The sequence below is a fragment of the Nerophis ophidion genome, linkage group LG22, assembly GCF_033978795.1.
Source record: "Nerophis ophidion isolate RoL-2023_Sa linkage group LG22, RoL_Noph_v1.0, whole genome shotgun sequence".
NCBI lineage: Eukaryota > Metazoa > Chordata > Actinopteri > Syngnathiformes > Syngnathidae > Nerophis > Nerophis ophidion.
Window position 1 is genome coordinate 40,784,358 of NC_084632.1, and position 23,603 is coordinate 40,807,960.

At 40.6% G+C, this 23,603-nt stretch overlaps 1 protein-coding gene across 6 annotated transcripts in view; it reads left to right on the forward strand.

Moving 5' to 3' along the window:
• The window catches only part of fxr1 (FMR1 autosomal homolog 1), a 38,475-nt gene that overhangs the window by 12,271 nt on the left and 2,601 nt on the right, over window positions 1-23,603 (forward strand). Inside the window, exons 4-17 of one of the 6 annotated variants that reach the window (XM_061883843.1) lie at window positions 1,223-1,294; window positions 1,731-1,879; window positions 3,864-3,957; window positions 4,134-4,250; window positions 4,340-4,510; window positions 8,582-8,660; window positions 12,586-12,695; window positions 12,788-12,883; window positions 14,052-14,280; window positions 17,272-17,365; window positions 17,516-17,619; window positions 18,989-19,189; window positions 19,382-19,459; window positions 21,355-21,437. In XM_061883843.1, coding sequence (XP_061739827.1) covers window positions 1,223-1,294; window positions 1,731-1,879; window positions 3,864-3,957; window positions 4,134-4,250; window positions 4,340-4,510; window positions 8,582-8,660; window positions 12,586-12,695; window positions 12,788-12,883; window positions 14,052-14,280; window positions 17,272-17,365; window positions 17,516-17,619; window positions 18,989-19,189; window positions 19,382-19,459; window positions 21,355-21,437 — 1,677 coding nt within the window. Of the gene's footprint in view, window positions 1-1,222; window positions 1,295-1,730; window positions 1,880-3,863; window positions 3,958-4,133; window positions 4,251-4,339; window positions 4,511-8,581; window positions 8,661-12,585; window positions 12,696-12,787; window positions 12,884-14,051; window positions 14,281-17,271; window positions 17,366-17,515; window positions 17,620-18,985; window positions 19,190-19,381; window positions 19,460-21,354; window positions 21,438-23,603 lie in introns of all 6 variants that reach the window. The other 5 variants (XM_061883842.1, XM_061883844.1, XM_061883845.1 and 2 more) reach the window with 5 other exon arrangements.

Genomic DNA, 23,603 nt, shown 5'->3' on the forward strand with positions numbered 1-23,603 from the left:
GAAACCAGCCTTTGCAGAATTCTACAGAACTCAGCAAACACATTTGGAACCTCAAAGACAATAATGTTGAATATTCAATAACATGGCAAATTCTTGCATCCAGCACACCTTACAACAGTGGTAATAAAAGATGCAACCTATGCTTAAAAGAGAAACTGTTTATTATATATCATCCACATCTATCATCCCTCAACAAGCGCAGTGAAATCATTTCAACATGCTGCCACAGACGGAAACACCTCCTAGGTAACACATGAGCCAATCACCACGCCCCTACGCCTGCCTGTACCCACCCACTCTGTGCCCTATATAAACCATTGTATGTGAATGCTTCCATTAAAATCTCCTGATGATTGAGGGAACCCCTCATGAAACAGTTCTGTAGAGATGAAGTAGTCTTGTGATTTTTCCCACACCTACATATATATATATACATATATATATATATATATATATTAGTTCCTCTATTTCACGCATAAAATCCAATACATTCTCTTTCAAAGCCGTCAGCAATACCCAATTTACATTTTGTGATTTCAATACTAACCAAGTATTAGTCATATTGTTAGTAAGAGCGGTAACTCAGACAAACTATTTACAGCGGTGTACAATTTCAACATAATCGACTGACGAGGTGTTTCCTTCCTTCCTTGCTCCCTAAAAGTTTAATGTAGTTCATAAATCATGCATCTCACCTGGACAAAAGAAGTCTGTTGATAGACTTTACTCTGACAGCCATTTAGGAACAGGAAATGGTGAGAACGCCCCCACATTTTTTTATTAGGTTTTTTGGGCGAAATAGATGACCTCTCATAGGCTCCGCTTTAAGCTGACTTTTGTTTACGTTTATTTACTAGTTGGAATGCATTAAAAAAATTCCTCAGTTGTCATGTCTTTCATAATGATGTGAACGATAGGCAGAATAAAAAAAAAAAAATGTAGTTCCCCCTTAAAGCACAATCTACCTCGCCATGAAATGAAACAACACTCACTCATTAGTAAATAACTACTGTGTTCTGTTAGATTAAAAAAATGACAAAGTTGCATATTTTGTATGACACAAACCAAAACATTCCTGTTTTACCCCACACAAATGTTGACATTTTTAAAAGTCTGTGTTCTTCACGACAAACATACATTTGGTGTGTGGACCAGACACCATAACACAGAGAAAAATATACATCATGCGGACTTGGCCTTAATCCTTTTGTCTCTTTGTCAGATCCTCTCCAGGGCCAATGACCAAGAGCCTTGTGGTTGGTGGCTGGCTAAAGTCTGCATGATGAAAGGAGATGTGAGTTTTTGTCAAGACCATCTACTACTGTTGCTTTTTTTTTAAATGAAGTGATACATTGTTTCCGCTATTGAAGGTTTCAAGCTTTTAACGACTGAACAGTTATTTCATTTTAGGGGGTTTGTTATTAAATTTATATTTTTCTGCTCTATTGTAAATATCCTTTAATTAGCTTGTGGTGATCTGTGTAGAATTAGCTTCACCTTTTAAGGTTGAGTGGGTTGTTGTTGTTACAATGTAACAGTAGTGGGAACAGTGTATGTTTGAGATTACAGTATATACATAGTCATTAGTTATACAGCGCAAAATCCCCCAAAATGTAATGTCAACCCACTTTCTTACATCCAATTGTATCTAGAACCAGTGATTCTCATACATTTAAAGAAAACCAACTGAACCCCTCACGAGCCTGCACTTAACCAGTGTATCTCTTCAGTTCTATGTGATTGAGTATGCAGCCTGTGATGCAACCTACAATGAGATTGTGACCTTTGAGCGCCTTCGCCCAGTCAACACTAACAAGGCAATCATGGAGAATTACTTTCACAAGTGCAGTATCCCTGTTCCCCAAGATCTACAAGAGGCGTGAGTACAACAGCATTACACAGTCTGCGCTCGACCAGGTGTGTCCAAACTTTAGGGATTCAGGGGCCATTTTTTAATCGCAATATAAAAATAAATAAATAATAATTAAAAAAAACATATATATATATTACGGTTGTACAGTATACCGGTATTAGTATAGTACCACGGAGTAATGAATCATTTTTGGTACGGTACCTTCTCTGAAAAATACCGGTGATGCGCCATTAGTGGTTTACGAGCAGAGGAGCATGTTCGGCAGCGCGCAATCATGGTGTACTTACAAGCAGACACAGTGTGTATATATAAAAGGGAGAACAGACACATTTTGGCTTAAAAGCTAACAATAAAAGTGGAGTTATAACACTGAAACACTTAAAGAGATGCTTTAAGACATGGCTAGCTAGCTAGCGGCTAACGTCCATCCGCAGTGTTTTAGCTACTTCTAAATCACTAATCCTGGTTTCCATGGCGACAAATAAAGTACTTTTCTTACAAGTATCATCCCTGCAGGATGAGAAATAGCTGAACGTTCTTCACCACACACCGTAGCTCGCCGGCATCAAAATGTAAACAAACACCATGGGTGGATCGACACTTAACATCCACTGTAGTGATATAAAAGCAGGTATCTAGTTGATACTACTATGATTACGTCGCTATTTTTTGGCATCACAACATCTTCTTTTGTTTTTTAAAAATGTATATTATGTTTATAAACTGAGGAAATATGTCCCTGTACACATGAGGACTTTGAATATGACCAATGTATGATCCTTTAACTACTTGGTATCTGATTGATACCCAAATTTGTGGTATCATCCAAAACTAATGCAAAGTATCAAACAACAGAAGAATAAGTGATTGTTACATTTTAACAGAAGTGTAGATAGAACATGTTGATAGAGAAAGTAAGCAGATGTTAGCAGTAAATGAACAAGTAGATTAATAAATAATTTTCTACCACTTGTCCTTAATAATTTTGACAACATAATAGAATGATAAATGACACAATATGTTACTGCATATGTCAGCAGACTAAATCAGGAGCTTCTGTTTGTTTACTTATTAATAAAAGACAAGTTGTCTAGTATGTTAACTATTTTATTTAAGGCCTTAACTGCAATAAGAAACGTGTTAAATGTACCCTAAGTATTTTTGTTAAAATAAGGCCAAAAATGCAATTTTTGTGGTCCCCTTTATTTAGAAAAGTACCGAAAAAAGTTTTGTACCGGTACCAATATATTGCTATCGTTATAACACTTACATGTAAGTGTTATAACGTTATATATAAGTGTTATATAAAAAATAAATACATATATATATATATATATATATATGTTTGTATTTATTTATTTATTAATATGTTTTTGTTCCATTAAATAGGCTAAAACAAATCTAGGACAAACATGCTAAGACATTTTACATTTAGTTTAAGAAGACCAGCCTGCCTTTTAGCTTTGTCTTATTGGTGATAAGTTGTGTAGTTGTCAGTTTTGTTAGCATCAAAGTGTAAATGTTTAAAATTAATTGTATTCTTAGAAAATCCTACCCCCAAGCCACACTTTTTGACACCCTTCTCTTAGACTGATCTACTTAATATGTACTGTACAATACTTGTGTTAGGTCCCCTTTAATTTGATCTTTATTTATAATAAGGATAGACAACTATCCATAGGTCATTAGCATTTTTTGTAAACTATGTGCAATATGATTCGTCAAATGTTTAAATCAATGCAGTTCTGTGGCAATTAATTTGGCCTAAATGGGGGACTATCAAAATCCAAAATTAACAAATGAATCCCTCTGCATTCCAGTAATGTTGGTATCTTATGACAAAATGTCATTAATGCTTCACTCTGAGCACATTTACATTTGCTGTAATTTCTCAGCAATGAATCGGTAGGCTGGAGAAGCTTTTTCAAACAGAATTTTGAAAGAGGTTTAACTTTTTGTAAAATTTAGAACATTTTTTTATACATTTCAGGTGCCAGAGTGATAATGCCCATAAAGAATTTAAAAGGGCTGTGGAAGCCTGTCAAGTGTCATACTGTCCTGAGACCAGTGAGCTCATCATTGTGGTAACGAGCTTTTTTTAATTCTATTACACCTTTGTCTTATTTATCTATCTTTACTGTACCTGTGATGGCATTTACATGCTATGCTACTGTACATGTAATGGTCATTATGAATAGTGATCAAGACACTTAGCGTAATGCAAAGATCAATAATGTTGATTCATCTGTTTCATGTGTAGTCCACCAATGAGTCAACAGTGAAGCGTGTGTCTTTGCTGAGTGACATGCATCTCCGCAGCCTCAGAACTAAGCTTCTGCTAATGTCTCGCAACCAGGAAGCCACCAAACACCTTGAGGTCAGTTGGTTTGTTGTTTCCAGGAAATTATTTTAAGGATGCTGTAGGATACACTAAGATCGACCTTACAATTGCTTTTTTTTGTTCAGAACTCCAGACACCTGGTGTCGTCCTTCCAGGAGGAATTTACGGTGAGACCAGATTTGATGGGACTGGCCATTGGTAGCCATGGCAGTAACATTCAGCAAGCACGGAAAGTTCCAGGCGTCACCGCTATTGATTTGGATGAAGAGACTGCTACCTTTAGAATTTATGGAGAGGTAGGTTTCTGCCTGTTGTTTGTTGGGATATCCGTGACTATTAATGGGATCAGTATTGATCCAGCTAAAAATCAGGACTAAAAGTAAATTAGAAGTATTGTGATTGGGAAAAAAAAATGCTTGTGAACATTTCCATGCCATATACACAGTACCTTTATCATAGTATGATACAAAGTAAATACAAATAACTTTCCCATTTTGAGTGTCAACACTGCATCCTCTGTACCCTCAGCTGACTTAACTTTCTAAGAGTAAGGCTGGGCAAATTATTGATACACTCGATATATCGCGGGTTTGTTGTCTCTGTGCTATATAGAAAATGACTATATTGAGTATGCGTTCTCGTAGGGCTGGGCGATAAAACAATAACAATATATATCGCGATAGACATGTGATCGATATCAATAGAAAATGGGGTCGATAGAACGTTCGATAATTTCACTGAGTTCTGTTAGAAAAAAATAGTAAGAAACGCAGAGCCGGAACCGCACGGCATTCTGGGGGGTGTAGGCAAAGGAAGGGCTTTAGCCTCTCGACCTATCACGGGCGAGCCTGAACCGCAAAACATTCTGGGAAATGCTTACAGGAAAAAAAAAAAAAAGCAACGATTGATTGATACTTTTATTAGTATATTGCACAGTTCAGTACATATTCCGTACAATTGACCACTAAATGGTAACACCCGAATAAGTTTTTCAACATGTTTAAGTCGGGGTCCACGTTAATCAACGAAGCGGGAATATGAGTGCGGCAGCATGAGATGAAATTGTAAATAAAAAAGGAAATGTCACGTCACCAGTTTGGCAGTATTTTGGAATTTTTAAGTCCGATACGAATCAGAGTAATACTTTCTGCAAACTTTGCAAAGTCGTCGTCCCGACCAAGTCTGGGAACACGACAAACTTATTTTACCACCTGAGCCGCTCTCACCCGCTGGAGTACAGCAGCAAACCGCCACAACATCAGCCGGTGCAAGTGGAACAGCACCGAAGCGGCAACAAAAGACCACCATCGAGAGGCACTCGGCAGCAGTGCCATACGACAACAATTCAAAACATTTGAAAGAAATAAGGGATGCAGTGGTGTAACAATTAGCGAAGGACATGCTACTATTCAGCATAGTTGAGAAGTCTGGGTAAGCATTTATCTAATGTCAATATTTGCACATCGACCAGTATTTTCATTTATTTGACTGTTTTTCTTAATGCTGACCTCGTTCTAAAGGTTAAAGGTTATATTTAAAATAAAAGTATTTAAATTCAGCCTTTTTTCTCCTGGTCTTTATTTAGAATAGTTTTTTGTTTTTTTTCATCAATAATTATCGGTTATCGACTGATATGAAACACTTATATCGTGATACATTTTTTAGTCATATCGCCCAGCCCTACGTTCTCGCGCAGTTGATTTTATCTGCTGGCATTACACTACGGGCTCTTCTCACTCTTTCTTGTCTCTCCTTCTCACAGATACTTAAAATAAGTGCACCCTCTTACATACGTCACATACTGTCACGTCATACGCCCTCGCCGAGCAGAGAGGTAGCAGCATGGGTAACATTAGCTGTGATGCTAGCGGAGTGGTAATACAAGAGAAAGAAGTTGCAAAATCTGATAACAAATGAAGGAATAATTAATTCCTACGAAAAACAGCACGGAGTCCATCGTCTGGCGGTGGTTTGGCTTCAACCGGGAAGATGTCGAACAAGTATGCGGCAAAAGCGTTGCTACAAAAAGTAGCACCTACTGCTAATTTGTAGCATCATTTGAAAAATAGGGAACCTATGGCTCTCGAGCCAGATGCAGTCATCAAAAGAGCCACATCTGGCTCGAGAGCCATAGGTTCCCTACTCCTGCTCCAGCTGTTGATACATTTTAGCTGGCATTGCTTAACACGAAAGGTAATAAATAATTCTGCTTGTAATCACGATGTTAAAAATAACGTTCAAAATATAAAACATTCTCATGCATTTTAATGTGAAGTGAATTATATTTATATAGCGCTTTTCTCTAGTGACTTAAAGCGCTTTACATAGTGAAACCCAATATCTAAGTTCCATTTAAGCCAGTGTGGGTGGCACTGGGAGCAGGTGGGTAAAGTGTCTTGCCCAAGGACACAACGGCAGTGACAAAGATGGCGGAAGCGGGAATCGAACCTGCAACCCTCAAGTTGCTGGCACAGCCACTCTACCAACCGAGCTATACCGCCCATCCATCCATCCGTTTTCTACCGCACCTGTTCAAAAAGTCGCATTAATGGTAAGGACTGTTTTATTTATTATTTAGCTTCAGAATAACAATGTTATTCAAAAGAATAACAGACGTATTATACTCTAAAATTGTTGGAGTTAATTAAAAATGCACGCCTTTAGTTGTATTCAGTGTTAAAAAAAATTATATGGCTCTCATGGAAATACATCTGAAAATATTTGGCTTTCATGGCTCTCTCAGCCAAAAAGGTCCCTGACCCCTGCGCTAGAGAATGAAGAGTGCTTACTCCGCATATCAACATCTCCGTTCGGTGCCATACCCACAAAATGCTTTTTGTGGGTATGGCGTAGTGGGTAGAGCGGCCGTGCCAGAAACCTGAGGGTTGCAGGTCCGCTTCCCACCTATGGACATCAAAGTCGCTGCCGTTGTGTCCTTGGGCAGGACACTCCACCCTTTGCCCCGGTGCCGCTCACACCGGGGAATGAATGATGAATGAATGATAGGTGGTGGTCGGAGGGGCCGTAGGCGCAAACTGGCAGCCACACTTCCGTCAGTCTACCCCAGGGCAGGTGTGGCTACAGATGTAGCTTACCACCACCAGGTGTGAATGAATGATGGGTTCCCACTTCTCTGTGAGCGTTTTGAGTATATAACAATAGAAAAGCGCGATATAAATCTAATCCATTATTATTATTATTATTATAAAATGCCGAAGCAACCATTGCCAGAACAACACCGTATGAAAAAAATAGTCAACAACAGAAGGACATAAGCCATTTGATTTCCTATTATGGAGCTTATTTTTGTTTGACAGTTATTGAAATATCTTGTGTGACATCATGCACAAAAGTGCACTTTATTTGTTTTAAATTATTGTAGTGGCGTTCTGTACAAAAAGTGCACTTTAATTTAGTATTGTTTTGATATGTCATCTTAGTGACATCATGCACAAAAGTGCACTAATAGCTTGTTTTAAAATGTCTGACAATCTTGCACTTTGTTTTGGAATGACATGAATGTTTGTGCCACTGCTTAATAACTGTTTAATAAATATACTTTTGGTCAATTTGTGATTTCCCTCTCTGCATGAAAGTTTAAAAGTAGCATATATTAATGCAGTATGAAGAAGAATATTTTAACGTAGACACATAGAATCATCATACTGCTGTGATTATATGCATCAAGTGTTTATTCAAGGCTAAGGCAAAATTTGGAGATATATGTCGTGTATCATGACATTGCTTAAAAATATCGAGATTATAATAAAAGGCCATATCGCCCAGCCCTACTTCAGAGGTTTTAGTTGACTTGTGTGTTCATTTATTGTTTTACTTATTTAACAAAGTAATTCTCAACTGGTGACAAATCTTTGGGTCGCTGGTGTTTGCCTACTACAGCTATGATGTTCCCGAACAGGTCGGGTTTTTTGAGCGGCCCTTTTAAGTGAACAATAAAAAACGATTTTCAGTTGTGACTCAATCATTTGCGAGCCATTATTACCTGCGTATCTCACAAAAAATTTAATATCGTGGAACAAGTTGTACAGACCTGTGAAGCTTGCGGCATCATTCGTCAGATTGGTTAAAGTACCAATGATTGTCACACACACACACACAAGTTGTGGCGAAAATATTCTATGCATTTGACCCATCACCCTTGATCACCCCCCGGGAGGTGAGGTGAGCAGTGGGCAGCAGCGGTGGCTGCGCCCGGGAATCATTTTTGGTGATTTAACCCCCAAGTTGTCTCCTAACCTATATGTTTGTGGGTCACAATGTTGATGTTTTCTTAGATACTCCTTGTGGTGTTTTCTATATCTTGTAAAACATGGAGTTGTATAAAGCGGCCTAATGTTTTTTTTCAGACAGCGGAAGCAGTGAAAAAGGCAAGGAACTTTCTCGAATTTCTGGAGGATTCTGTCCAAGTACCAAGAAGCCTTGTTGGTATGTAAATACATATATCATTTTGTAATTGTCTATTAGAACTTTGTTTTTGCAAAATCTGACTAGTACAATATGCCTTTCACTTGCAATTGCATTTCTATGTAATCACTATGATGTGAAATTGCCTGAAAAGCTTGGGGACGCAAAGGTTTTTTTTTTTTTTTTTCAAACCGATAAAATAACGTATTTAATATTGCTGTTTTTTATGTAGTTTTAACTGCAGTTTGTGCACACTTGGAAGTGAGCGTCTCAAAAAAATTGCTTTAGCCCTCGTAGGGGTGAAATAATTCCCCCAGTAATTCAAGTGACTCGATTATAACAAATGATTAAGTAATTTTCTCTGCCTCAGGGAATGGTTTAATGGTAAAGTCAACATCATGACAACTTTGTTATGTGGTCCAATGTGATTACCTCACCCACGCAGAACAAGGAGGAAGCGAATGCATTTTTTTTACTTATTTGAGGCTGACATTTGAATTAATTAGTCAGTCATTCAATGTTTACTTATGTAGGCCTTCATCACAAATGTCTCAAAGGCCTGCACAACGACATCCCCGGCTCAGATCCCACATCAGGGCAAGAAAAAACTCAACCCAATAGGAACAACGACAAACCTCGGATGAGACTGTAAATAAACAAATGGAATTTGCCTCGTCACAAACGCCTATTTCCTCTTCCAGTTTGCCCTCGCTAAATGAAATTGTGGTGGTATTCTCCGCTTCACAACACACTTCATAGACACCTGTTTTGGCAGAGAAGATATTTACTTCCAATTTAGCATCTTTGTGCTTATGAAACCGTCACCCCATGTTTGACGGAAAACCTCAAGTTTAGTCTCACGCCGGCTTTCTATATGATAGTTTAAGAGCTTTGTTTTTTTCTTCAAACCAGGAGGTGTGCCTTTTAGGGGCCTTTTTTTTAGCTTTAGTGAGGGAAGAGTGGATTGTGAGATCGACAGGCGGATCGGTGCGGCGTCTTCAGTAATGCGGACGTTGTACCGGTCCGTTGTGGTGAAGAAGGAGCTGAGCCGGAAGGCAAAGCTCTCAATTTACCGGTCGATCTACGTTCCCATCCTCACCTATGGTCATGAGCTTTGGGTCATGACCGAAAGGATAAGATCACGGGTACAAGCGGCCGAAATGAGTTTCCTCCGCCGTGTGGAGGGTCTCTCCCTTAGAGATAGGGTGAGAAGCTCTGCCATCCGGGAGGAACTCAAAGTAAAGCCGCTGCTCCTTCACATCGAGAGGAGCCAGATGAGGTGGTTCGGGCATCTGGTCAGGATGCCACCCGAACGCCTCCCTAGGGAGGTGTTTAGGGCACGTCCAACCGGTAGGAGGCCACGGGGAAGACCCAGGACACGTTGGGAAGACTATGTCTCCCGGCTGGCCTGGGAACGCCTCGGGATCCCCCGGGAAGAGCTAGACGAAGTGGCTGGGGAGAGGGAAGTCTGGGTTTCCCTGCTTAGGCTGTTGCCCCCGCGACCCGACCTCGGATAAGCGGAAGATGATGGATGGATGGATGGGTGCTATACTATCAATGGTGTAGCGCTGGGCGTCGTTAAAGTTGTTAGTGAGGTTATCGACTGAGCCCACATAATTTGGGAATGGTGCCATCACCGAAGGCAGCAGGCCAGCAAGAGTCATAGTTGTGAGAGCATTAATGTCGCGGCTGCTAAAGCATCGGTTATTAGCAGCTAGTTGACAATGAGTCGGCACTTCAAATTTGAGGTGGTGACACCCCAGACAAGGACTAGGTCTATCGTATTACCGTTGCGAGGCGTGGGTTCATTAATTATTTGTGGTAGACCACAGCTGTTAATTATAGTCTGGAGCGCTAAAAGAATTTCGGGAGATGACAGTACGCTAAGCGTACACGGAGGCAACCTTTCTGCTAATGGGAGAAAAGGACACATTTGTCGACCGGATTCGAAGGACACTTGGAACTTTTTTGAATTGGGACAGCCTGCACGCGCCGCGATGACGTCAGCACCCCACAAATGCGCCCTGCTAAGGATGCAGCCGCCCAATTGATCCAATCCAATCCAATCCACTTTATTTAAACAACAAAATGTTTCCAAAGTGCTGCACAACAATATTAAAATCAACATTCAAATACCATCCTGAGCTCCACCAATGAATACAAATAAAAATAAATAATAATAATCCAATCCAATCCACTTTATTTATACAGCACATTTAAACAACAGTAACATTTCCAAAGTGCTGCACAGCCATGTTAAAAACAGCTGTAAAAAAAATAAAAAAAAAATAAAATAAAAAAATAAAAATAAATAAATAAATAAAATAAAAATAAAAATTATATATATATTATGCTCCACCAATGACTGAATAAAAACAAAAAATAAATAAATATAAAACCAATAAAAACAATATAAAAACAAATATGATTAAAAACTATTTTAAAGGGTAAAATCAATTAAAACAGTAAAATAGAAATCAAAGTGTATAAAAAACACAGAGGACAGAGGACCACACAACTCACGTAGTGTTAAAAGCCAAAGAATAAAAGTGGGTCTTAAGACGAGACTTAAAACACTCCACTGTGGAAGCAGTTTGAACATGGAGCGGCAGAGTGTTCCAGAGCTTAGGGCCGACCACAGAGAAGGCCCTGTCTCCCCTGGTCTTAAGTCTGGTCTTGGGCACCACGAGCTGGAGCTAGCTCTCGGACCTCAGAGCGCGCGCAGGAATGTAAATTTGGTTGAGGTCCGAGATATATTGACAATATAAACAAATACATATAAAAACAATATAAAATGAATATGATTAAACACGATTTTAAGGGTGAAACCAATTAAAACAGTAAACAGAAATCTACACTTTAAAACACAGAGGGGAACAGAGGACCACACTACTCATGGAGTGTTAAAAGCCAGAGAATAAAAATGGGTCTTAAGACAAGACTTAAAACACTCCACTTTGGGAGCAGTTCGAATATGAAGGGGCACAGTGTTCTAGAGCTTAGGGCCGACCACAGTTTAAAGTCTGGTCTTGGGCACCTGAATATATTCGGCTGAATATGGCAAAAAAAGCCACATTCGGCCTTCGGTGGAATGAGTTAAAAACAATGCCGAATAGTGGCGTGTGACGCAATTTTTTGACGCGGTGACGTTGGGATATGTTGTGTACCTGTATAAGTGTTTGAGGTTACAAGAACACACTTATTGAGATTTAGTGGGGCCTCTGTTTACATTATTAGCCTGTTGTGTAGGCTACCTGTATAAGTGTATGAGGTTACAAGCACAAACTTATTGAGATTTAGTGGTGCCTCTGTTTACATTATTAGCCTGTTGTGTAGGCTACCTGTATAAGTGTATGAGGTTACAAGCACACACTTAATTGAGATTTACTTAAGCCTTCTGTTTACATTATTAGCCTGTTGTGTAGGCTACCTGTATAAGTGTATGAGGTTACAAGCACACACTTAATTGAGATTTACTTGAGCCTTCTGTTTACATTATTAGCATATCTACTGTGGCTAAGCAGACTTTTGCCAAAAGGACAATAATTCATTTGTTGTGGGTTTATCCACTTTAATGCACTTTATTTTTTTTTGGAATGCATGTTTTGTTTGAAGGCCTAATATAAATGAAAAACTTTGTGCTTTTTTTTAAAAGCAAAGGCTACTGGATTATTAAAAAAATGTCAATATTCAATAAAAAATTACTTTATTTGAAAAACATGTCTAAATATTTATTCTAGGCTATTCATGCAATATTAAAAAAATTATGAAAAACTGCATTCATTATTCGGTATTCGGCCTTCTGCCAAGCGTTTAATTTTTATTCGGCTTCGGCCACAAATTTTCATTTCGGTGCATCCCTAATGTCATTCATGTTTTTAAAATGCAGGAATCTGTGATGCAATGTATTGGTACACTTATTTACCTCTTCACTCTTTGTCCTTAGGTAAAGTCATTGGTAAGAATGGCAAAGTAATTCAGGAGCTTGTGGACAAGTCTGGAGTGGTGAGGGTCAAGATAGAAGGAGACAAAGACAACAAGCAACCTCGGCAAGAAGTATGTTGCTTCTGCAGTTTTTTTTTATCATACTGGATCTAGTGTCCCCAACTGCCATATACTGACTTGTACATTGTGTTTTTTTGGTGTTGTTGACACAGGGAATGGTCCCCTTTACCTTTGTCGGTACGAGGGAGAGTATTGGAAATGTTCAGGTTTTGTTGGAGTACCACATCTCTTATCTCAATGTAAGCGCATGCTTGGGCGTGCATGTGTGTGTGAGTGAGTGTTCTGGAGTTTCCCCAGCAACACTGGGGAGGGGAATTGTTGACATTTGAACTTGGCATGTCAAAAATAATGTGTTAATGCATGCGATTAGTCTAAAAAAAAACAAACATTAAGTTTATTTTTACTAAACTTTTAGACATGCAAGTTATAGTATAGGAATGTAAGCACTATAATAATATACAGCACATGAAATAATACCTAAAAGGTTACGTTCAAAATATTAAATGTAGGCTCCAGCAACCCCTAAAGCATGGGTGTCAAACTCTGGCCCGCCATGTAATTTCATTTGGCCCTGGAGGCAATATCAAATTAACATTAGAGCTGGCCCGCCGGTATTATACAGAGGCGGTGCCGCTGTAACACCGCACTCACCGCTATTGCTCATACTTGCCAACCCTCCCGATTTACCCGGGAGACTCCTGAAGTTCAGTGCCCCTCCCGAAAATCCCCCAGGGCAACCATTCTCGTGAGTATCTCCCAATTTCCACCCGGACAACAATATTGGGGGCCGTGCCTTAAAGGCAATGCCTTTAACGTTCTCTACAACCTGTCGTCACGTCCGCTTATCCTCCATACAAACAGCGTGCCGGCCAAGCCTCATGAGTGAATGCAAAGCATACTTAGTCAACAGCTATACAGGTCACACTGAGGGTGGCCGTATAAACAACTTTAACATTGTTACAAATATGCACCACACTGTGAACCCACACCAAACAAGAATGACAAACACATTTCGGGAGAACATCCGCACCGTAACACAACAGAACATATACCCAGAACCCCTTGCAGCACTAACTCTAACGCTACCACCTAAAAGGTTATTTCGTTCAACCTTGGCCCGCGGCTTGGTTCAGTTTTAAATTTTGGCCCTCTCGGTATTTGAGTTTGACACCCCTGCCCTAGAGGGACGAGCGGTAGAAAAATGTGGGATGGATTGTTTCACCCTTTTTGATTACCTCTTAAGGAACTCTGAGTAAACATTGATCCTTTTCCTGATTTGAATGATGAGTATACATGTAAAAAATAGATATCCAATTCGAATTTGAACACGGGTTATCTGATCTCATTTTGTTGTGCTCCTCTTTCCTCTATTTGACCTGATTTCTGTATTTGCATTCATCCAACTAGGAGGTTGAACAGCTTCGTCTTGAACGGATGCAGATTGATGAACAGTTGCGTCAGCTCACTCAGGGCCACCGGACAACAGACAGGGAAAGAGGGGAGCGAGCGGAGCGAGGAGGAAGGGGAAATAACACGGATGGCAGTGCCAATGCTTCATCTTCAACGCCGCATGTCGGTCGCTCCTATAACAGTCGGGGCCGTGGACGCAGGGGCAACAACTACAGCACGGGCTACGGTAAGCACCCAATTTACTTCCAAAGTCCGCCTCTCTTATGTGAGTAATACAGCTTGTTGTCCCCCTTTCCTGTATCTGCAGAGGTTTCTTGTAATTGCTTATGAGTTCATACACACGACAGTTCATTTAGATTAATGTAGGCCAGGGGTCTTAAACTCAAATCACCTGGGGGCCACAGGATGCAGAGTCTGGGTGAGGCTGGGCCGTAAGAAAAGATGTCTTCAAAAAAATGTTGGATACTCCTCAGCATGTCTAGTTGTATAATGACGTTTCAAATTGTATCCCTTGTGCACCGCAACTTTCTCTGTGCAAATAAGACACGTCGGGGTGCCCCTGTGCTCAACAAAGAAATATTGCATCTCCCACTTTTCCTGGAATTGTCTTTGCTCATCACTGCAGGCTTTGGAAAAGACATGTTTGGGGTTGTGGAATATAATTGTATTCAGAATAATGTTATTTCCGCAATGCGTGTCGTTCCGCTTTTCCTCCCTACAGCAACACGGCGGTTGGCAGATAATAGTACCTGGATAGCGAGCCTAAAAAAGTGACGGCTCCCGGAGTGTTATCCGGCGTCATATAGAAATATATGTAGTGTTCATCGTGTGAGGCAATGCAAATTAAACAATATAAAAACAAATAACGGTTTGAATTGGTCCAGGTTATCGGGGACTGTTATTACTGACGGACAGGTGTCGCGGTGTGACTGCAGCCAGGCATATAAGAAAACCCTCGTCTCCATGGCAACGTGTCTGTCGCTTTCACTCATTTGCCGCTTTTCCACTAATGCAGGGGTAGGCAACCCAGAACGTTGAAAGAGCAATTTTGGACCCAAATAACACAAGGCTGTCAAGCACCATTTATATAAAACTCGCGGACCGCGCTAACATTTAACTTTCATATTAAGGTGGGGGCTGCAATATAACGTCTCACAGGCCGCTATTGCCCCGCGGGCCGCTTGTCTGAGACCATTGATGTAGAAGAAGCCTTGTTTATGGTCTTTTAGTATGTCCTACTTATACTTGCATGATATTTCTCCGACTGCTCTTAGTTTCTAGAATGTGAGTTTGAGTCCAGTAATTGACTTTTGATTAAAGATGTTCGGTAATATCGCGCTGACTATATTATCGGTCGATAAATGCTTTAAAATGTGATATCGGCAGTTATCGGTATCTGTTTCAAAAAGCACAATTTATGACTTTTCAAAACGCCGCTGTACAGAGTGGTACACGAACGTAGGGAGAAGTACAGAGGGCCAATAAACCTTAAAGACTCTGCCTTTGCGTGCCGACCCAATCACATAATAGCTACGGCTTTTCACACACACAAGTGAATGCATGCATACTTGGTCAACAGCCTTACAGGTCACACTGGGGGTGGCCGTATAAATAACTTTAACACTGTTACAAATATGCGCCACACTGTGAACCCACACCAAACAAGAATGAAAAACACATTTCGGGAGAACATCCGCACCGTAACACAACATAAACACAACAGAACAAATACCCAGAACCCCTTGTAGCACTAACTCTTCCGGGACGCTACAATATACACCTCCCACTTAAAACTTACGACATGCAAAACTCACTAACTGTGACATGAAACATGAAACTAAAAAACTCACTAGACTGTGGCTTGAATAAACAAAAACTTACTGTGGCAAGACATGGAACAAGCATCAAACTATGGCATGGAAAAAATCAGTATCAGTAATGTCGCCAGCCGACTACCTGGCAACTACAGGCTTAAATTATAATGTCATGATTAACAACAGGTGCGTGAGTCCAAACAAATGGGGCAGGTGAAACTAATGAGTTGTCTTGGAAACTAAAACTAACCAGGGTGCACAAAAACCGGAACTAATGGAGTCCAAAAGTAACAGAACATAACTAAACCAAACATGATCATGACACAAGGTACCTTTAGAATTAGTTCCATTTAAAACACAATTGTATACAAGATATATACTTAGGGGGTCCTCACTCCATTTCTGCATCAGTTTAGGGGGGCTTTGGACTGGAAAATGTTGAAGACTTCTGTTGTAGAGCATTCAGGACCAGTATCTTCTTTGGGTGGCTTTTCCGCCGTGTAACAACAGGAACTTTTATCCTTATTTATGTTACACACAGACGTCTTCGAGTGACGGACCGGTCAGACTAGACCGCAACCAACATGCATGTCTGCGTAAAAACCCAGTGAACAAGGCTACTAATGCTCAATTGTCCAGTTGGTAGAGTAAGGAGAAAATAACAATTTGATACACGTTGAGCAGACCATTCGACAGTGTCTCCATATTTTATGGATTAATGTCCGCTGTGTGGATGCTGATGCGCTTCAGTGTTATAACTTCACCTTTATCTTTAGTTTTTATGCCAAAATTCGTCCGTTCACCCTTTTCTGTCTACACACTGTGTCTGCTTGTAAGTACTCTGTGATTGTGCACTGCCGAACATGCTCGTCTGCTCGTGAACCAGCAATGACACGACACGACATGACGACCAATACTTTTCAGAGGCAGTATAGTACCGAAAATGATTCATTTGTATCGCGGTACTATACTAATACCGGTATACCGTGTAATCTTAAATCCTCATACAGACATGGCATGAGACACTGAAATTCAATGACAAATGAGAAAAATGGCCTTTGCAATGTTTGTCAATATTTTTTCAAAACAAATAGTATTTTGCAATGCAGAGGTTTATGGTGTTTTCCGTTAGGTTGGTTAAACACTCAGTTTTTCATTTTAAATGAGCATTGAATGAATGAGTATACAAAGGTTACAATTAATTTTGAGTCTCTGATTTTCCTTCATTAATTTTTTTGTCAGTATTGGTGTAAAATGCTCTTAAATACGATTAATTATGATGCTAAAAAGGTCTTTAAAAGTCTTAAATTTGACTTGTTGAAACCTGCAGAGACCCTGTGTGTACTCATTTTGCTGTATGAAATCTACCGTTTTCATTTGATGTCTCTTTATGATTCTGCCAGGCACCAACTCCGAGCAGTCCAACGCCTCTGAGACTGACTCTGAGCGTCGAGATGAGCTCAGTGACTGGTCTTTGGCTGGGGAGGATCAGAACAGGTGAGAAAAATTACACGGTGCAAACGGCTCTTTGTTAATCTTTAGTCAGGTGTCTTGAGTTTTTTTACCAAATGTTCTGTACCATACTGTATCTGTTTTGATAACATTTAAGCTTTGGTTTGACGGATGCATTGGCTGACTGACTTACAGGGAAAGGGAAAGAGGGCCACGTCCACAAAGAGATAGTCGCAGGCGGCCTGGACCTGGCAGAGGACGAGGGGGACGAGGAAGAGGAGGATACAGTAACAGCTCAGGTGAATGAATACGCTTTTAAATGTGGTTTGAATTAGAGATGTCCGATAATGGCTTTTTTGTCGATATTCCGATATTGTCTAACTCTTAATTACCGATTCCAATATCAACAGATATATACCGTATTGTTGGGAGTATAATTCGCTCCAGAGTATGAGTCGCACCTGCCGAAAATGCATAATAAAGAAGGAAAAAAACATATATAAGTCGCACTGGAGTATACTGTAAGTCGCATTTTTTGGGGAAATTTATATGATAAAACCCAACACTAAGAATAGACATTTGAAAGGCAATTTAAAATAAATAAAGAATAGTGAACAACAGGCTGAATAAGTGTACGTTTTATGACGCATAAATAACCAACTGAGAAGGTTCCTGGTATGTTAACGTAACATATTATAGTAAGAGTCATTCAAATAACTATAACATAGAACATGCTATACGTTTACCAAACAATCTGTCACTCCTAATCGATAAATCCCATGAAATCTTATACGTCTAGTCGCTTACGTGAATGAGCTAGATAATATTATTTGATGTTTTACGGTAATGTGTTAATAATTTCACACATAAGTCTGTCCTGAGTATAAGTCGCACCCCCGGCCAAACTATGAAAGGAACTGCGACTTGTAGTCCGAAAAATACGGTACAGTCGTGGAATTAACACATTATTATGCCTAATTTTGTTGTGATGCCCTGCTGGATGCATTGAACAATGCAACAAGGTGTTCCTTGTTGCATTGCCTCAAAACATGCCTCAAAACAGCAGCTTGGAATTTGGGACATGCTCTCCCTGAGAGAGCATAAGAAGGTTGGTGGGACGTGGGGGGGTTGAGTATATTGTAGCGTCCCGGAAGAGTTAGTGCTGCAAAGGGTTCTTGGTATTTCTTCTGTTGTGTTTATGTTGTGTTACGGTGCGGATGTTCTCCCAAAATGTGTTTGTCATTCTTGTTTGGTGTGGGTTCACAGTGTGGCGCATATTTGTAACACTGTTAAAGTTGTTTATACGGCCACCCTCAGTGTGACCTGTATGGCTGTTAACCAAGTATGCTTTGCATTCACTTGTGTGTGTGAAAAGCCGTAGATATTATGTGATCGGGCCGGCACGCAAAGCCAGTGCCTTCAAGGTTTTATTGGTGCGCTGTACTTCTCCCTACGTCCGTGTAGCACTCTGTACAGAGGCGTTTTAAAAAGTCATTCATTTAACTTTTTGCAACCGATACCGATAATTTCCGATATTACATTTTAAAGCATTTATCGGCCGATAATATCGGCAGTCTTATATTATCGGACATCCCTAGTTTGAATGCATGTTGGTAGAAAAGCAGGATGTTTGTGTTATGTTTAAATAAATGACTGACTTTGCAGCAGGGCCCCGGGATGACAACGGTGCCTACGTCGTCTCGGAGACCAACACAGAGACAGACCAGACGGCCGACACCGATGCGAGCGATTCTAACTTGCTTGTCAACCGCCGGCGAAGATCTCGACGACGTAAAACAGATGAGGACGCCACAATGATGGATGGAATGAGCGAGTCTGACAACGCTTCAATGAGTGAAAACGGAATTGGTATGAAAGTCACAAATTAAGGAAAGATCACCAACGTTGTTAAAAACAGCCCAATTTTCTGTCCGACTAGGCATGAAAAAATTATCGCATTTTTCTTTTTATATATATAATTGACGGCAGCACTAGGAAAAAAACAAGTTGTCATGTACGAGGCATTCATGTTCAGCTTCAAATTCCTTTCAACACCCATAGATGACTCTGAAGCGCTGCCTCAACGCCGTAACCGTAGTCGACGACGTCGTATTCGCTTGCCTGAAGAGAGGCAGCCAGGTAACTGGTGATTTCTCGTATCCATCGCCTTTTGCACCGGTAGTTTTTGGGTGATGTGTCAGCATATTTAGCTTTTGACTAAATCATATTTTTTGATCAAATTCTAATCGTCTTAAATGGTTTGATGTGTTTTCTTCTTCTAACCACAAGCATGTGTTTGCTGTGTAAGTTGGCTCCAATGTAGACCCGCACTGCCAGACTTACGATTATTGGTCTTCACTCATGCAAAACCTTATTTAGTAATGAACGACTAGGATAAGACATTTACCGACCCTCTATTATATATAATAATGTTCTTACTTAAATATTATATATTAATTAGTTGCCTAAAAGGGGGAAAAAATGACTGATTATGAATTAATTCTGACCCAAAATGGTTCTGGCAGTCAAAGATTAGATTTGCAACATCTCATCTATGACATTTAGGGGTCCATCCATCCATCCATCCATCTTCTTCCGCTTATCCGAGGTCGGGTCGCGGGGGGAGCAGCCTAAGCAGGGAAGCCCAGACTCTCCTCCCCCCAGCCACTTTGTCCAGCTCTTCCCGGGGGATCTCGAGGCGTTCCCAGGCCAGCCGGGAGACATAGTCTAACCGACGTGTCCTGGGTCTTCCCAGTGGCGTCCTACCGGTCGGACGTGCCTTAAACACCTCCCTAGGGAGACGTTCGGGTGGCGTCCTGACCAGATGCCCGAACTACCTCATCTGGCTCCTCTCCATGTGGAGAAGCAGCGGCTTTACTTTGAGTTCCTCCCGGATGGCAGAGCTTCTCACCCTATCTCTAAGGGAGAGACCCACCACCCGGCCGAGTAAACTCATTTCTGCCGCTTGTACACGTGATCTTGTCCTTTGGGTCATAACCCAAAGCTCATGACCATAGGTGAGGATGGGAACATAGATAGACCAGTAAATTGAGAGCTTTGCCTTCCGGCTCAGCTCCTTCTTCACCACTACGGATCGATACAGCGTCCGCATTACTTTTCCCTCACTCGTGAACAAGACTCCAAGGTACTTGAACTCTTCCACTTCGGGGGCAGGGTCTCCTCCCCAACCCGGAGATGGCAGTCCACCTTTTTCCGGGCGAAAACAATGCACTTGTATTTTCAAGTGCTGATTCTCATCCCAGTCGCTTCACACTCGGCTGCGAACCGATCCAGTGAAAGCTGAAGATCCTGGCCAGATGAAGCCATCAAGACCTAATCTCATTCAAAAAGCAGAGTCCTAATCCTGCAGTCACCAAACCGGATCCCCTCAATGCCTTGACTGCGTCTAGAAATTCTGTCCATAAAAGTTATGAACAGGATCGGTGACAAAGGGCAGCCTTGGCGGAGTCCGACTTACTGCCGGCAATGCGGACCAAGCCCTCACACTGATCATACAGGGAGCGGACCGCCACGATCAGACAGTCAGATACCCCGTACTCTCTAAGCACTCCCCTCAGGACTTACTGAGGGACACGGTCGAATGCCTTCTCCAAGTCCACAAAGCACATGTAGACTGGTTGGGCAAACTCCCATGCTCTCTCAAGGACCCTGCCGAGTATATAGAGCTGGTCCACAGTTTCACGACCAGGACGAAAACCACACTGTTCCTCCTGAAAAAAAACACTCTTGGGAAAAATCATGCATAATGGTGGAATACAGCAAAAAATTGTGGCCAAATTACATTTACTGAAAGGACAAACATGTCCCTGAAGGTTAAAAAGACCAACAGCCTTATTTTAGACTAGCTAACTAATATTCATGTGATGTGATTGATAGAAGCAGTAATAATGATTTTTTTGTTTGTTTATGACCGTCACTAACTCTTCAAGAAACAAGTTCCCCTTTAAACATGTCATCTAACCTGTTTTTGCTTTCATGCTAAAATGCATGAATCTGATCTATGATCCCTGCAGTGACAGTGGCTGACTTCATGTCCCGAGCCGACTCTCAGAGCAGACTGATCTCGACCAAGGAAACTAAGAAAAACACGGATGAGGTTTGTGTTCAATCATTCTTTCCCTTTTGAGGAAAACTTTTACAAACCACTAATCTTCATTGAATAAAGGTGTTTTGTTGAGTGTACCTGTCGATGAGTACCTTTCACATTTTAATCGATACGTTACCAATTCCTGGTACTTTTCTTTGTATGGTTATACATCTACATCCTTTTAATGACAAAGTCTATTATTTTTAATGTAACATTTCAGATTTAGCTGATTATGATAACTGAATTTGTCAGGTTCAAACACTGATGACATCTATTTAACAAGACCAAACGCAATGAATTAAACATTGACAGAATTAAATGTGGCTCAATGTAGAAAAACAATGAGTGTTCCACGCTCTGACAAAAGATTGTACACCTCCTCTTTTGTTTTGACTTTCCCTGATTAAATGGCAACAGCTGTTTCTAAAGGGACGGGGGTCGTAAACAGCCATCGCCTCTGATTACAAAGCAGTTCAAAGAAAGGTTGTAAAACAGTTGAAAGAAAATGTTTATTTTGATTGATTGAAACTTGATTCCACAGTACAGTACATATTCCGTACAATTGACCACTAAATGGTGGCACCCTAATAAGTTTTTCAACCTCTTTAAGTCGGGGATCACGTTAATCAATTCATTGTAAAAAGTTAAAGGTCCATGGAGCTTAGGAAGTGCATGCTTTCTTTGCTTTGTAGAAATTAGGGTCAAGACAAAATCTTTCTGTGGATTACAGTACATCAAAGAATCAGAACACCTTCATGTTGCTTCCCATCCTACACAGTGGAGTTTTACAAGCCTTCCGCTTGGTAGGATCTAAGACAGCTTTTGTCCTGTAACCGGGCGAGCTGAACTCAATGTAGCACAATCTTTTGTGATGACTTAGATATAATTATTCTGACAGTATTGTTTAGTTTTTATATTATTTTCTTATTACATTTCTGGGTCTCATTTGCAAGTATTATATAGTAGCTCTTGTATCAAGTTGCAATTCCAAGACAGTCTTTTCCTGAAGCTGAATGTTGTTTGTTGCACCCTACAAAGTGTTATACTGTAAGTATTGTGTTTATTACACACCTAATGTTTGATTCTAGCATGCATTTTAGTTGTTTGTAGTTTTCATTACAAAATTCAGAGGTGATGAAATAGCCATTTAAAGTTAAAGTACCAATGACTAGGTGTGGTAAAAATGTGTCCTCTGCATTTGACCCCATCCCCTTGTTCTTCCCCTGGGAGGAGAGGGAATCATTTTTGGTGATGTGACCCCCAATTCCAACCCGAGTGCCAAGCAGGGAGGGTAATGGGTCCAATTCTTAAAGTGTTTGGTATGACTCGGCCAAGGTTTGAACTCACGACCTACTGATCTCAGGGTGGACACTCCAACCACTAGGCCACTGAGTAAGTCTTTGGCTTTGATATAAAATCACTAATACAAATCAGAATCAGAATACTTTTATTGTCATTGTATGGAAACAACAAAATTGGACAGCAATCCAGCTCAGTGCTTTTAAAACAACCTACGTAAAATAGTCTTAAGACAACAAACAATAATAAAAAAAAAAAAAGTAAATTTAAAACATTGCACAGCAGTTCTCTATCAGAAGTAAGCAAGTTAATAAAGTAGTGAGTGTTCAGGTACGTGCAAAGTTTAGGGCAATAACAGCTCTAGGATAGAAACTGTTTTTCAATCTATTTGTCCTTGCTTTGATGCTCTTATGGCGCCTGCCTGAGGGCAAGAGTCCAAGTCAGTGGTGACCTGGGTGGGATGAGTCCCTGAGGATGCTGTTTGCTCTCCTGTTCCAGTGGCTCTTATACAGCTCCTCTAGAGATGTAAGAGGACATGCAGTGATCCTCTGGGCCACGTTTATGACCCCCTGTAATTTCTTTATCTCTGCCGCCGTGCAGCTAGAAAACCACACCGAGATACCTATATAGGTCAGTATTGACTCAACGGAGCAGGGAGCAGGTTATCAGCCAGATCTATTTTCCTCAGCCTTCTCAGAAAATACAGTCTGTAGTGGTGTTGCTTTTCCAGGTCATGTTGCTTGAGATGTTCACGCCCAGGAACTTGCACTCTGAGACCCTTTAAACCTCCTCTCCCACGATGTAGCATGTCAATGGTAAATCCATTATAAATTAGCATCAAACTTGCATATTTTGTCAAAGAGGAGCCTTACTTTA